The sequence below is a fragment of the Thamnophis elegans genome, chromosome 13, assembly GCF_009769535.1.
Source record: "Thamnophis elegans isolate rThaEle1 chromosome 13, rThaEle1.pri, whole genome shotgun sequence".
Lineage (NCBI taxonomy): Eukaryota > Metazoa > Chordata > Lepidosauria > Squamata > Colubridae > Thamnophis > Thamnophis elegans.
In genome coordinates, this window is record NC_045553.1 from 467144 (window position 1) to 480103 (window position 12960).

At 60.8% G+C, this 12960-nt stretch overlaps 1 protein-coding gene across 1 annotated transcript; it reads left to right on the plus strand.

Moving 5' to 3' along the window:
- Nucleotides 1-2937: 2937 nt before the first annotated feature.
- On the plus strand, nucleotides 2938-10960 carry TRPV4 (transient receptor potential cation channel subfamily V member 4). The gene is made up of 15 exons (XM_032228806.1): nucleotides 2938-4691; nucleotides 4793-4965; nucleotides 5587-5739; nucleotides 6169-6309; nucleotides 6686-6984; nucleotides 7154-7333; nucleotides 7425-7583; nucleotides 7771-7863; nucleotides 8115-8188; nucleotides 8382-8547; nucleotides 8787-8853; nucleotides 8961-9277; nucleotides 9368-9495; nucleotides 9987-10108; nucleotides 10205-10960. The coding sequence occupies exons 1-15, from the start codon at nucleotides 4315-4317 to the stop codon at nucleotides 10360-10362; spliced, it is 2607 nt and encodes an 868-aa protein (XP_032084697.1). The 5' UTR covers nucleotides 2938-4314; the 3' UTR covers nucleotides 10363-10960.
- Nucleotides 10961-12960: the final 2000 nt, after the last annotated feature.

Below are 12960 nucleotides of genomic sequence, written 5' to 3' on the forward strand. Positions count from 1 at the left end.
GACAGACCCGGGGGGGGGGGGATCTGACGAGCGACGTCTCCGCAAGGACAGCCTGGCCAGCTCGGGGGCGCCAGAACTCCTTCGGGGGGGGGGGTAGGAGCCGCGGTGCCGTCTCTTGAGGGGGGGGGTCGTTTCTCTTGCGCTCTGCAGTTGCGCTTCCTCTGCGCGGAGCAGGAGAAAAAGCTCCACTCGCGGGGTGGGGGGCAGCTGAAGCCCCTGCGGCGCCGGGGGAATCTGGAGACCCGGCGCTAAGGTGAGCAAGGCGCGTCCGGCGGGAGTGGAAGGGGCTGGGCTGGGGTCGGGGCGTGGCTGGGGGCCCCGGCTCTCTCTGGACACGTCCAGGGAAGACGGCTCCAGAAGGGCCGTTTGGCTGCTGCTTCTGACTCTCAGGCCCTGAACTCTCCCTCCAGGTCTCCGGGACTCGAGCGCCCATAATCCGCAGCCAGGGCAGCTAAAGGAGTCCGAAGGACCCGAGGCGGTTTCTCTCCGGAGCCCGACCAAGGGAGGCGCTGAGCTGGGCTCCCCGCTGCCTGTCTCGGAAGAAGGGAGCTGAGACAGGGCCGTTCAGCAAGGCGCAGCTTTGGGTCCTGGTGAGGCCACCTATCCGGGCCTGCCTCAGAGGCCAGTGCCGGACTTTGGGGAGCTGGGATTCACCTTCTTGCGGTGCCTTTCCCGGCGAGAACCGTCCGTTGCAGAGATTGAAGAGCCGCCGCCGCCCCTCAAACGGGCAACGTGGGTTACAGAGCCTCCTCTGGGCGCCCCCCCCCCCAACATCATAATCCCGGGGCTGAAGGGGGCTCGGCGAGTCCGCCCCCTGGGAATCTGGTCGGCTTGGAAATGTGCTTCCTTCCTGCCTAGCGACCGTCGGCGCTGAAGGACGTAAGTCCGATCCCTGTCCAGCTCCAGCTCCGATGCAGGCGAGCCCCCGACTCTGCCCCACTCGGGGATTTTTGCTCTGCCCTTCGGGGTCCCTTCCACTCCGCTCGGGGCAGAGGAATCGCAGGAGGAAAGGGGGCCCTGCGGGGGCGCTTTTGGATCGGAGTTCACTCCCCGTGTTTTATGGAGTTGAACTCCCGCAGTCGCGGCTCCGTTTTTGGGTGGGACAGAATGATGCAATTTTGCAGGTATTTTCCTTGAACAGCCCCGCCCTGGGAGGTGCCCAGATTCACGCAGGGGTGCAGCGGCCGACTCTCTTCTGAGGCATCTCCTTTAAAGCCCGTGTCTTCCCATCCCCCCTCCAGAAAGAGAAGGGGGGCAGGCTTTGGGCTCTGCTGCTCTCCAGCCCTTTGGCCTGGGGGGAGGGGCTCTCCCCCCCCCTCTCCAAGATCCCGGGGGGGGGCTGTTTGGGCACGTTGGTTAATCCTTTGAGCTATGAAATTCTCCAAACACTTGAGCTGCAGGACAGCTGGGGAGGGGGGGGGGTTGGGCATGCATAGCCTCCGGCCCCCAGCCCCCCCCCCCCCCCCCAGAGAAGACACACTTTGGAGCAGAGTCCTGTGCTCTGAGGACTCTGGCAGGGTGGAGACCCAGCGCTGCCAGTGGCCCAACCACATCAGAGGAGACCAACTGCCTTCCGGCCAAAGCCCAGAAACACGCAGCTTCTCTCTGTCCCAGCTTGGCTGTCCCCAGTTGCCTCTGGCGCTGCAGGAGGAGCCAGGCTGCATCACGCCTCCCTCTGCCTGGGGAGACAGGGGCTCCCACCTGGAGCCCCCTCCCCACCCCAGGCTCCCAACGCAGCAAAAAAAAACCCCCTGTTTTGGAAGGGGAGGCTCCCCTCCCCTCTGAACGAGCCCTCCCTCCCTCCCTCCCATTGGGGCTGGCAAGGAAGCGCCTTGGGATGCTGCAAAGGGAGGCTTGGAAAGCTGTGGTGGGGCAGCTCCATCGGTTCCCAAAATAGGCCTGGGGGAGGGGAGGGCCTCTCTTGCACACTGCTGCTTTTGGGGGGAGCTGTAAAGGTTCAGGATGAACAGGGGGGGGGGGATTCCTTTAAAGCTCTCAAAAGGGACAGGAGAAAATTTGTCTCCCGTGGGGGCTCCTTGGGGGCCGGAATCCAAGGCAGGAGGGGGAGGTTGGCATTTAACCAGGGGGGGGCTTCTCTTCCCTGAATTGATCCCATCTCCCCCCCTCCCAACAATTGCCACATCTTGTGGTTGAAGATTTGCACCGTTTAATTCTGTCGCCAGTGAAGGAGCCGCCGGGCGAAGACGGCCAGAGAGGGAGGGGCTGCCTGCAGGAGGGGGCCACCTTCCCCCTTGTTTGCCCAACTACTGATTTGTAGTCCTTTGATCTTGGAGGAGGAGAGCTCCCCCTCCCACCCAGCAAATTCCTGCTCTGATGAGCTTGGTTCAATCCTGGACTTACTGGGCAGTGAGGGGCTGGTCATCTTCCCTGGGGGGGGGGAGATGGGGGGGTGTTGATTTGCCTGAAGTTCTCATGACTTTGCACAAGCTTTGTTCCCCGCAAAGATTTGCACCATTCGGGCTGCCTTGCTGGTCTTGTGATTTGGACCCCCAAGGAAGAAGTTGGGTGAAGCTTCTGCCATCCAGGTTCTCAAAGGATTTCCTGATCACCCCAACAAGCAGCTGCATGGGAACCGGGACCTCCCCACCTCCCACCCACCCACCCAGCCTGCTATGGCTTGGCTTCCTCTCCTCCCAGTCTCCCTCTCCCCCCACCCACTTCCTCCCAGTTCCTAATTTGTTCCTCCAAAGGGCTGAGGTCCCTGCGGCTTTTCCCGAGCACCAAGGCTCCCTACAGTCTTGGCTCTGGGAATTAGGAAAAGGTGGAAGAGGCCGGAAGCCCATGGCTGTAAAGCACAATAGGAGTCTTTTCGTGCCCAACCTCACTGGGTGCTACGCCCAGGCCCCACGGGCACAGGGCCAGCCAGCCTCCTCCCTGCTTAAGGACGCTGGGTCTCGCCCCAATCCAGGGTGCTCCGTAGTCCCAGCTTCTGTACCTGGGAAAGTGGGGCGGGGGTTGCCTCCTGAGGGCGAAGGGCAGGGGGCTGGGATCCCTCCCTGGGCCAAGGAAGGGCTGCAGCCCCATACATCCACCGGGGTTCAGCCACAAGGATTAAGGGGAGCCTGGGGTTCATTGGCCGGCCCTTCTGCACATGTCACCACCTCTCCACGTCAGGCTCTTCCAGAGGAGAGCTCCTTCCTCTCCTTCCCCTGCTTCAGCCTGGGAAAATTCTCAGGATCCGGACTGACAGCTCCAGGGGCGGATGGAGAAATGCCGCTTCCATGTAGGCCTCCAAAGCATTGGGGGGAGGGGGGTGGACCTCCTGGCCTCTGAGCATCTCAATCTTTCTGCTCCAGCACAGCTCCCACTGCCCTCCAAGAGATTGCAACCCTCCCCAGCCACCCCCCCCCCAATGAAGGGCCCTGGATGGTTCCAGAAAGAGGCTTTCGGGAAAGTCGGTGGGGGCCCGTGGCCGCCTCTACCCAGCCGTGGTGGAGCCCAGGACGGCTGCTGGCAGCCCCTGCAGGAGTGCTGCATCTTCCCTCCCCCCCTCCGCTGTCTGGATTTTGGGTGGGGTCCGGCTGAAGTTTCCAGGAGCGGTGAAAGCACTCCTTGTTCCTTGCTGGGCCGGGCCTGAAGTGAGCTGCGGGCTGGTGGCCAGTCTCTCAAAGGCCTCTCTGAGTAGCAAGCAGGCTGTGCCCCATGGGAGGGAGGGAGGGGCCGGGTGGGTCAGGCAGGGCAGCCCCCAGCCAGGACAGCCGCATCTGGGAACAGTGTGTGCAGCTGCACCTCCAGCCCAGCCACACAGCCTTGATCCGGCTTCCACAGAGAGCAGAGGTGGGTGGTCTCGGGGCCCTAATGTGTGGGGGGTGGGAGGCAGTGGGGCGAGCAGGAGCTCCGAGTCCTCAGCGTCTCTTGGGAAAGGAAACTCCAGCCCCCTTTGCTCTGGGGCAGCTTGGGAAGGGCTCAGAGTCAGCCCAGCTTCCCGGCCTTTCCTCCGCTGGATGAAAGGTTTGGAAAGAGAATTTGAAAGATGACCAGACAGGGACGGTCTCTCCTCCCCCCCGAAGCCCCTGCAGCTTAGGGTTTGTGACCCTTTTCTGACAGACAGAAAGTTCCAAAACTTCAGGATTTCCATGGCTGCTAACTGGGGAGTTCCGTGTGTGTGTGAGAGAGAGGGGGGAGGTGGAGGGGGGGTTTCTCTGGGTTTCCACCATGGTCAAAGGAGGTCATCCCCAGGCAAAGCCGACAGAGTGACCAGCAGCAGGGGATGAGAGTTGTAAGGCCACGTGTGCCACGGGCACCTCCGCCCCCTGCCTGGCTTCTGACCTCCTTTCCTCCACCAGAGCCACGATGGCCGACCCGGAGGACACCCCCGTGGCCAGCCCCGCTGAAGCCCCCGAGGCCCCGGCTGAGGAGTCCTCCCCGCAGGGCGAGGCCTTCCCGCTCTCCTCCCTGGCCAACCTCTTTGAGGGCGAGGAGGGCTCTGGGCCTGGCGAGGCCCCCCGCAGCCCCCCCGGCTCAGGGGACGGCAAGCAGAACCTGCGGATGAAGTTCCACGGAGCCTTCCGGAAGGGGGTCCCCAACCCCATGGAGCTGCTGGAGTCCACCATCTACGAGTCCTCGGTGGTGCCGGGGCCCAAGAAAGCCCCCATGGACTCCCTCTTCGACTACGGCACCTACCGCCACCTCCCCAGCGACAACAAGCGCCGGCGGAAGAGGGCCCTGGAGTGAGTAGGGGTGGGAGGCGGATCTCCCTGCTGCTTAGTTGGGGGCTCCCGCCTCTCCCCACCGGTGCTGAGCTGCCTTCTCCCCCTGGCCCCTCCCCCAGGAAGAAGCGTCCCAGCGCCAAGGGGCCGGCCCCCAACCCCCCACCCATCCTCAAGATCTTCAACCGGCCCATCCTCTTCGACATCGTCTCCCGGGGGTCCCTGGACGGGCTGGACGGCCTCTTGCCTTTCCTGCTGGGCCACAAGAAGCGACTGACCGATGAGGAGTTCAGAGGTGAGTGAGGCGGGGGGGGGCTGTGGGGATGGGTACTTGGGGGGGAGATGCAGGTCTGTGGGGCAGAGAGGAGCCCGTCTTGGCCAAGAGATCTGTAGATGCCACCAAGCACCGCTGTAGCCCTATTCATCCCAGGTTTGGGGGCTCAAGGAAACCCACCCCCTGCTGGATCTAAGACAGGAAATGGGACCCCCCCGGGGAGATGCCCCCTTGCCCCTCTCTCTGCCAAGTGAGAAAAGTTGCTCCCGCCTCCTCAGAAACCTGAGCCAGCTGTTCACAGAAAAGTTACCAAGTGGCTACTCCAGTCGCAGAGGCCAGGGCCTGCTCCACAGTCCTGAAGTTCCAGGGGGAGGGGTGCCACAGCTGGATGCCACCAGATGCCGTGGCTGGGGGAGCAAAGGGGTGGGTGGGGCATGATGGCCGTGACCTTCGCAGTTGCCAGCCCGCGGTGGGGCAAAGGCAGCCTGGGGGCCCAGATGGGAGGGGAGGCACTATCGCCGATGTTAAGATGGCCTCCGCTGTTGTGAGGACAAAAGGGGGAGTCTCAGGCCCCCAGGAAGGAAGGAAGGAAGGAAGGGGGGGCATTGCCGTAACCGAGGTGCCGATTTTGCCTGGCTCCAGAGCTCTCCACTGGGAAGACGTGTCTGCCCAAGGCCCTGCTCAACCTCAACGGGGGCCGGAATGACACCATCCCTCTCCTGCTGGACATTGCTGAGAAAACGGGGAACATGCGGGAATTCATCAACGCACCTTTCCGAGATGTCTACTACCGAGGTGAGGGTCCGTCTCGGGGGGTCCCCAGCGAAGGAGGCTCAGTCAGTCCTCCCTCCCTCCCCTGGGCTCTCCTCTCTTTACTTGCCCCCCCTCACAATCCCAGAATAAACGGCACCGTCATTTTGAGCCCCATCCTCTGTGGGGCAGGGACCATCTAAGGCCAACGCCTGGGGGGTGTGGAGTTGGACCTTCATTAGTCAGGACCGGGGGACGCGATCCGATGCCCATTTGAGCCTTAGTCTCAGGAGCACCAGGTTGGGTGAGTTGACGGCATGGAAATCCGAGGTCTCGCTACGCTGAGCCACATCCCAGCCAGTGCTTCTTTCAGGCCTGTGGAAGCTGGCAGGAAATGCTCAGAGGGTCACAGCCTTGGGGGCCTCGAGGGAGGTCAGGGAGCGCTCGAAGCAGCAAATGGTTGTGCTTCTTCAGGCCAGACCGCCCTGCACATTGCAATCGAGCGGCGGTGCAAGCACTACGTGGAGCTGCTGGTGGAGAAGGGGGCCGACGTGCATGCCCAGGCGCGGGGCCGTTTCTTCCAGCCCAAAGACGAAGGCGGCTACTTCTACTTCGGTGAGTAACGTTCCCAGACTCTCTCCTGCAGGACCTCCTTCTCTTTGAGATTGGCCGTGGTGGGTCTCATTCTGCAGGGAGCTTACAGTCCACCTGTGGGCCAGGATGACCACGAAGGGGAGAGGGAGTCCGTGGGGGGAGAGGAGGAGGGCCAAGGGGTTGCCTTACCCGGCAGGGAGCTTCTGAAGGGATGGGAAATTGAGGGGTCAAGTCACAGAAGGGACTTCAGGTCCTACAAGGGACAGAAAGGGTGAAATTGGACCCCACAACACTGGAAGACCCTCGGATGTTCTGCACATCCACTGCGCATTTCCAAGCTGGTTTGGGGTGTCGTGGATGAGACTTGGCACCTGCCCACTTCTCCACTTCTGCACAGGGGAGCTGCCTCTCTCTCTGGCCGCCTGCACTAACCAGCCCCACATTGTCCAGTACCTGACGGAGAATGCCCACAAGCAGGCTGACCTCCGGCGGCAGGACTCGCGGGGCAACACGGTGCTCCACGCCCTGGTGGCCATTGCGGACAACACCCGCGAGAACACCAAGTTCGTCACCAAGATGTACGACCTGCTGCTCATTAAATGTGCCAAACTATTCCCGGACACCAACCTGGAAGCCCTGCTGAACAACGACGGCCTCTCACCCCTCATGATGGCAGCCAAGACCGGGAAGATAGGGGTGAGCCAGGGCCAGTGGGGGGCACCACGTTGAGGACTCACTCGAGAGTCTAAATCAGGTTGGCAGAGCGACTCCAGGGGTCCCGTTTGCCCGATTCCTCGGTGGCTTTGACCAATCCAGGTCCCCCGCCTCAGTTCATCCGAGCTGTTTCCCCCCTCCCCGCCTGCAGATGTTCCAGCACATCATCCGCCGGGAGGTGAAGGACGAGGAGGCGCGGCACCTCTCCCGCAAGTTCAGAGACTGGGCCTACGGGCCCGTCTACTCCTCCCTCTACGACTTGTCCTCCTTGGACACCTGCGGAGAGGAGGTATCCGTGTTGGAGATCTTGGTCTACAACAGCAAGATTGAGGTGAGGCTGGCAGGAGACCCAAAAGGGGCACCCTCCGTGGGGAGGCTCTGGCTGCCGGCTCTTCACGGGGCGCTTGTCATCTCCTGCCCAGAACCGCCATGAGATGCTGGCCGTGGAGCCCATCAATGAGCTGCTGCGAGACAAGTGGCGCAAATTTGGGGCCGTCTCCTTCTACATCAGCGTGGTCTCCTACCTGTGCGCCATGGTGATCTTCACCTTGGTGGCCTACTACCGCCCCCTGGAGGGCACAGTGAGTACACACACCCCTTGTCCGATGGCAAGAAGCCTGAGAGGAGGCAGGCAGGAACTGCAGCTCTGAGGCGCCCCAACAGAGGGCCAGCCCGGTGCAACCGGAGCCCCCCACCCTCCAGAGGCTCTGCTTTCCTCCTCCAAGACTGGGGCAGCCCTCAGCGTGCTTCCCCTCCTTCCTCCCCCAGCCCCCGTACCCCTACACGACCACCCCGGACTACCTCCGCCTGGCTGGGGAAATCGTCACCCTCTTCACAGGAGTCCTCTTTTTCTTCACCAACGTAAGTGCAGACGGGGGTCTTCTTGCCTAGGGAGGGGTCCCCCGTCTTTCCCCAGCCCCCTTCACACCCCTCCGTGCTTCCCCTGCATACTGGAAGGTGGTGACCCTCCCTCTCCTTTCCTCTCCCCATCCCCCAAATCCTCCCTGCTTCTGAGCCTGCCCAGACTTTGCAGCTGCTGTCCGGAGAATTTGGCTGCAGCCTCATTTGTGGCTCAAAGGGGATCTTCTTTCCTTCCCCCCCCCTGCCCCCAGGTCAAGGATCTGTTCATGAAGAAATGCCCAGGCGTCAATTCCTTCTTCATTGATGGCTCCTTTCAGCTACTCTAGTGAGTGGAAGGTGGAACGTCAGCTCTGTGTGTGTTTGGGGGAGGGGGGTTTAATAGTGCCCCCCCCCAAAAAGCCATAAACCCTCCAACTTGGCCGGCTGGAGAAGTTGCCTCCCCTTCAGGATCTTCTAAAGGGGACACTGTGGCCTCGCGAATGGGTCCCCGTGCCAACCTGCCCTCCCGTCCCCTGCAGCTTCATCTACTCCGTCCTGGTCCTGGTGGCCGCTGCTCTCTACCTGGCTGGCATCGAGGCCTACCTGGCGGTCATGGTCTTCGCGCTGGTGCTGGGCTGGATTAACGCCCTCTACTTCACCCGCGGCCTCAAGCTGACGGGCACCTACAGCATCATGATCCAGAAGGTGAGGGGGAGCGAGGCGCCCTTCCTCTGCCGTGCGCGGTGGGCGGACGCAGCTGACCCACGACTCACAACCGCTGCTTTAGGGACCCTTCGAAGTGATCGCGGGGGCGGAATAAGTGACCCACAAAACCCAGCATCACCACGATCCCTGGATCAGAATTCTGGTCCCGCGTGGTCGTAAGCCGAGGACTGCCTATATCCCAGCACAGCTGAGGTCCCGGTGCCCTCTTTCCTCTGCAGATCCTGTTCAAGGACCTTTTCCGCTTCCTCCTGGTTTACGTCCTCTTCATGATCGGCTACGCCTCTGGTAAGCCCCCCTCGCCCTGCAGAGCCAGGTGGGGGGCCTGTGGCTCCCCCTGTGCCAGTAGGGAAGGCGCCAAGGGACCCGGCTAAAGGCTCCCCCCTCTCCGGCAGCCCTGGTCTCCCTGCTGAACCCCTGCCCCAGTGCCGAGTCCTGTCGCGGGGAGCGCTCCAACTGCACGGCGCCTGCCTACCCCTCCTGCCGGGACAGCAAGACCTTCAGCACCTTCCTGCTGGACCTCTTCAAGCTGACCATCGGCATGGGGGACCTGGAGATGATCGAGAACGCCAAGTACCCGGGGGTCTTTGTCATCCTCCTGGTCACCTACATCATCCTCACTTTCGTCCTCCTGCTCAACATGCTGATCGCCCTCATGGGGGAGACGGTGGGGCAGGTCTCCAAGGAGAGCAAGAAGATCTGGAAGCTGCAGGTAGGCGGGCGCAGGCGGGCGAGTGAGGGAGCCCTTCAGGCGGGCGAAGGGGAAGTGCGGCTGAGGCTCCCGCGTCTTCTCCATCCCTAGTGGGCCACCACCATCCTGGACATCGAGCGCTCCTTCCCCGTGTTCGTCCGGAGGGCCTTCCGCTCGGGAGAGATGGTCACCGTGGGGAAGTCTCTGGATGGGGCCCCCGACCGGAGGTGGTGCTTCAGGTAGAGACGCCCCCGAGGTTTGGCTCCACGGGAGGAGGAGGAATAGAGAACTGGGGGCCTGGTCCGGCTGTGCAGAATCAGCCCTTCTTTATTCTTATTGATTCCCCCCAATGTTTGGAGGCACTGCAGGTGGTCATGGAAGCCTCCCTGAACCCCCCTCCACATCCGAAGACCACCCAGCTGCTCTCCTGAAAGCCCCTTCCCCCTTTCTCTCCTGATCTGGGAGGGCTGTGGGGTTGTGGGGCTCAGGAAGGGGCTGGCTGCACCCATTGAGCCTTTGTCTAAATTGTGGAAGGGTGTAGGGACCCCAGCTTGAGCCCCAGCAAAGAGTTCCCAAAACAGGCATTGATTGGGGGGTTCTGGGTAGGCCCTGGGCAAGCCGATGCCATTGAAAGTACCCCCTGAGCCAAGAGGTTCAGCTTGGGGGAGAAAGGCTGGCCCTCTTTGGTCCTTCTGATCCTCCCCCCCCTTCTGGCATTGAAACTTGGCAGAGTGGATGAGGTGAACTGGTCTCACTGGAACCAGAACCTGGGTATCATCAACGAGGACCCCGGCAAGAACGACACCTACCAGTATTACGGCTTCTCCCACACCGTGGGGCGCCTGCGCAGAGGTGAGGGGGGCGGTTGGGTGGCTCCTGCTCCCCACGGAAATGCCGGGGCTGCGGACTCTGCTGCTGACACCCCCTTCTCTCTCGGGTGGGGTGCAGATCGCTGGTCAACGGTGGTGCCTCGTGTGGTGGAGCTGAACAAGAATTCCCAGCCAGACGAGGTGGTGGTGCCCCTGGACAGCCTGCGCCCAGCGGGAGCAAACGCGCACAAGCCCAGCTACCCTCACAGCTGGAGGAAGGAAGACGCTCAGATCTAAGGGCCAAGCAACCTCTACACTCCGGGACAGCCTTTGTGGCCTCACGGGAGCCCCTCGAACGGGGATCTTGATGGAGCTGCCTTCTGCGTCCCAGCCAGCCTTCCAGGAACCTGAATGGGAGAAGAAGGGTCGAGCCTCTTGCATCTGGAACAAAACGTGGCTTTTAAAAATACTCCTAAGGAGATAAACTGGAAACCTGGTTTTAGGTTGCCGCATTGCATCCCAAGGGCAACACCGCCCAGAGATTGAGGATTGAGGCTCAGGATCTGAGGATTTTGTCCTTACCGGAGGCTCCAAACGCCGAAGGACGATGCCACAAGGGCCACGATTCCAAAGGCATCAAGTGATCCTCCAACGTGGCTCCTTTGAAGGTGCCACGGGCCGAGTTTTGCGTGAATTTCCTGCTGGCTGAAAACACGCAGGGAGGCTCGGGGTGTGCTGCCTGGGGATTGTGAGTCTCCTCTGATAGTAGTACTGTGTTTTCCAGAGTGTAAGAGGCCCCAAGATTTTGAAGAGGCAAATTTTTTAAAAAGGTTTTTGCACTCTGCAGAACTCCCCAAAACGGACCCATTTTTTGCCAAAAAAATGTCAGTGCAGAGCTTTTAGGAGCCTTATAGAGTGCTCCTGGGGGCTGGGGGGCAATAACGAGCAAAAAAAAGCCTGTTTTTTGCTCATTTCTGCCCTCCCCAGCCCCCAGGAGCTCTCTGGAAGCCTCCTAAAGGCTCTGCATGGCCATTTTTGCAAAGGGGGGGGGTTGGGAGGCCAAAAATGCTGCATTCAGTGTATAAGACACACCCAGATTTTCTCGTTTTTGAGGGAAAAGGGTGCGTCTTATACTCTGAAAAATACGGTATTTTGCACAAGGTTTTATTGAATTATTTATTTAGTAATAAAATCCAAAGCATCTCTATTGTGCTCTATGCTTTTGAGGGGGGGAGGGTTGCAATGCCCCTCGGTGGTCTTGAGTGATTTCAGAAGAGGTTGAATGCCTCCCACCGCATTGGCCTCCGTCTTTCCTCCCTGCAGGTTGGGACCTGGGCCACAAGAGGGCAGCAAACCCCAACGGATGGCCTGAAGTCCTGCTCCTCTCCCAAGGTTGGGGACAGGCAGCCGTTCAACAGGTGGGGCATCACCGGGTGTAGCGGATGGCTGGACCTGGCTGGAATTCAGCTGAAACCCCTCCCCCTTTTTATAAAGGGAATCTGCAGCCTGCGCCCTAAAACAGCCACCGGGGCCGACAAGGAGACCCCACTTGGCAGGGCGTCTCTCTGGCCTCCACTTTTGCCAGCCAAGAAGTGGGAAGGGGCGGAGATGCTGCCCCCTCCTATTACGGGCTCCAATGCCCCCCTCAATCCTGAAAAGCCCCTTCTGAAGGCTCAGCTGCTTTCAGGGCCAAAGCCCCCTCCTCTCCAGACACCACCGGACACTTGGCTTGGCCAGAGGAAGACAAAAGGGGGGGGGGCGATGGCCAGAAAGCCCCTTGGAAGGGGAGGCTCCATCCCCAACACAGGAGGCCCCATTTCACAGCTGGCACAGCCACCGTGGAGGGAAGCCCACCCACCCCAAAAGAGGAAGGAGGCCTGCTCTGCCCCCACACCCAACTGCCCCACCACATTCTCCATGGGGCTCGCCCCCGTTTTCAAAGGGTTCTGACTTGCTCCCTCTGGCTCCCCCTTTCCACGTGGCTGGTTGTAGGAAGAACCTCCTTGGCCCCGGGCAGGGCGCCTCCAAGGCCCCCCCCCCTGCTCTGGGGGTCCATGGGGTGAGAGCAGCACGCAAAGACGATCCAGGACACGGATCCAGTGAAAGCCTAGATTTAATGTCTTTTGGGTGGGGGGGAAGAGAAAAAAGACAGACATTCGGAGACAAAAGTGGTGGGTTTTTTTTCCAAGCTTTTTTGTTATCTCTCGTTTTCAAAACAATAACAGTGCCGAGGGCACTTCTCACAGTAGAATATAATGGTTGCTTTTTCCGTATAAAAACACATTCTCAGTTTATTTGTAAATGCACTTAGTGCTGGAGAAGGTGGTGAAGGACACAGTAGCTCTGCATTCGGAGCCCCCCCTCTCTCTAAGGGGGAAAATCTGAAATGACTGCCAGGCCAGTCACCCGCCATCATCATCAGCCCCTCGTTCCAGCAGGGCAACTGGGGAGAGAAGGGGGGGGGGCTTTTTCAGAAGCCCCCTTTCTCTCTCTCTTAAAGGTGGAAATTAAAGGATGCCAAACGGCTAAGAGCCTGGACCCTCCACCCCCCCCTTAAGACAGGCTGCAGCTGAAGACACCGCCAGGCACAGGGGGGGGGCTCCTGACTGGGGCAGTCTCCTGTAGAAGAGCCCCCCCCTCACCCAGCGGTTTCTAGTCTGGGCAGGGAGAGGGGGACGAGGGGAGACCCTCTCCCAGGGGCTGGAATGGCCAACACACACACACACACACATACACACACAGCTTCCCTTCCCCGTTTTCTGGCAGCCCACCTACATCACTTCGGCCTGATCCCAGCTGGGAATTGTGGGGGACCCAAGGGAGTGACCCTTGACCCTTAAGAAGATTTTGTTGCCCACCCCACCCCAGGGGCCTCCTTGACCCAGGCATCTGCAG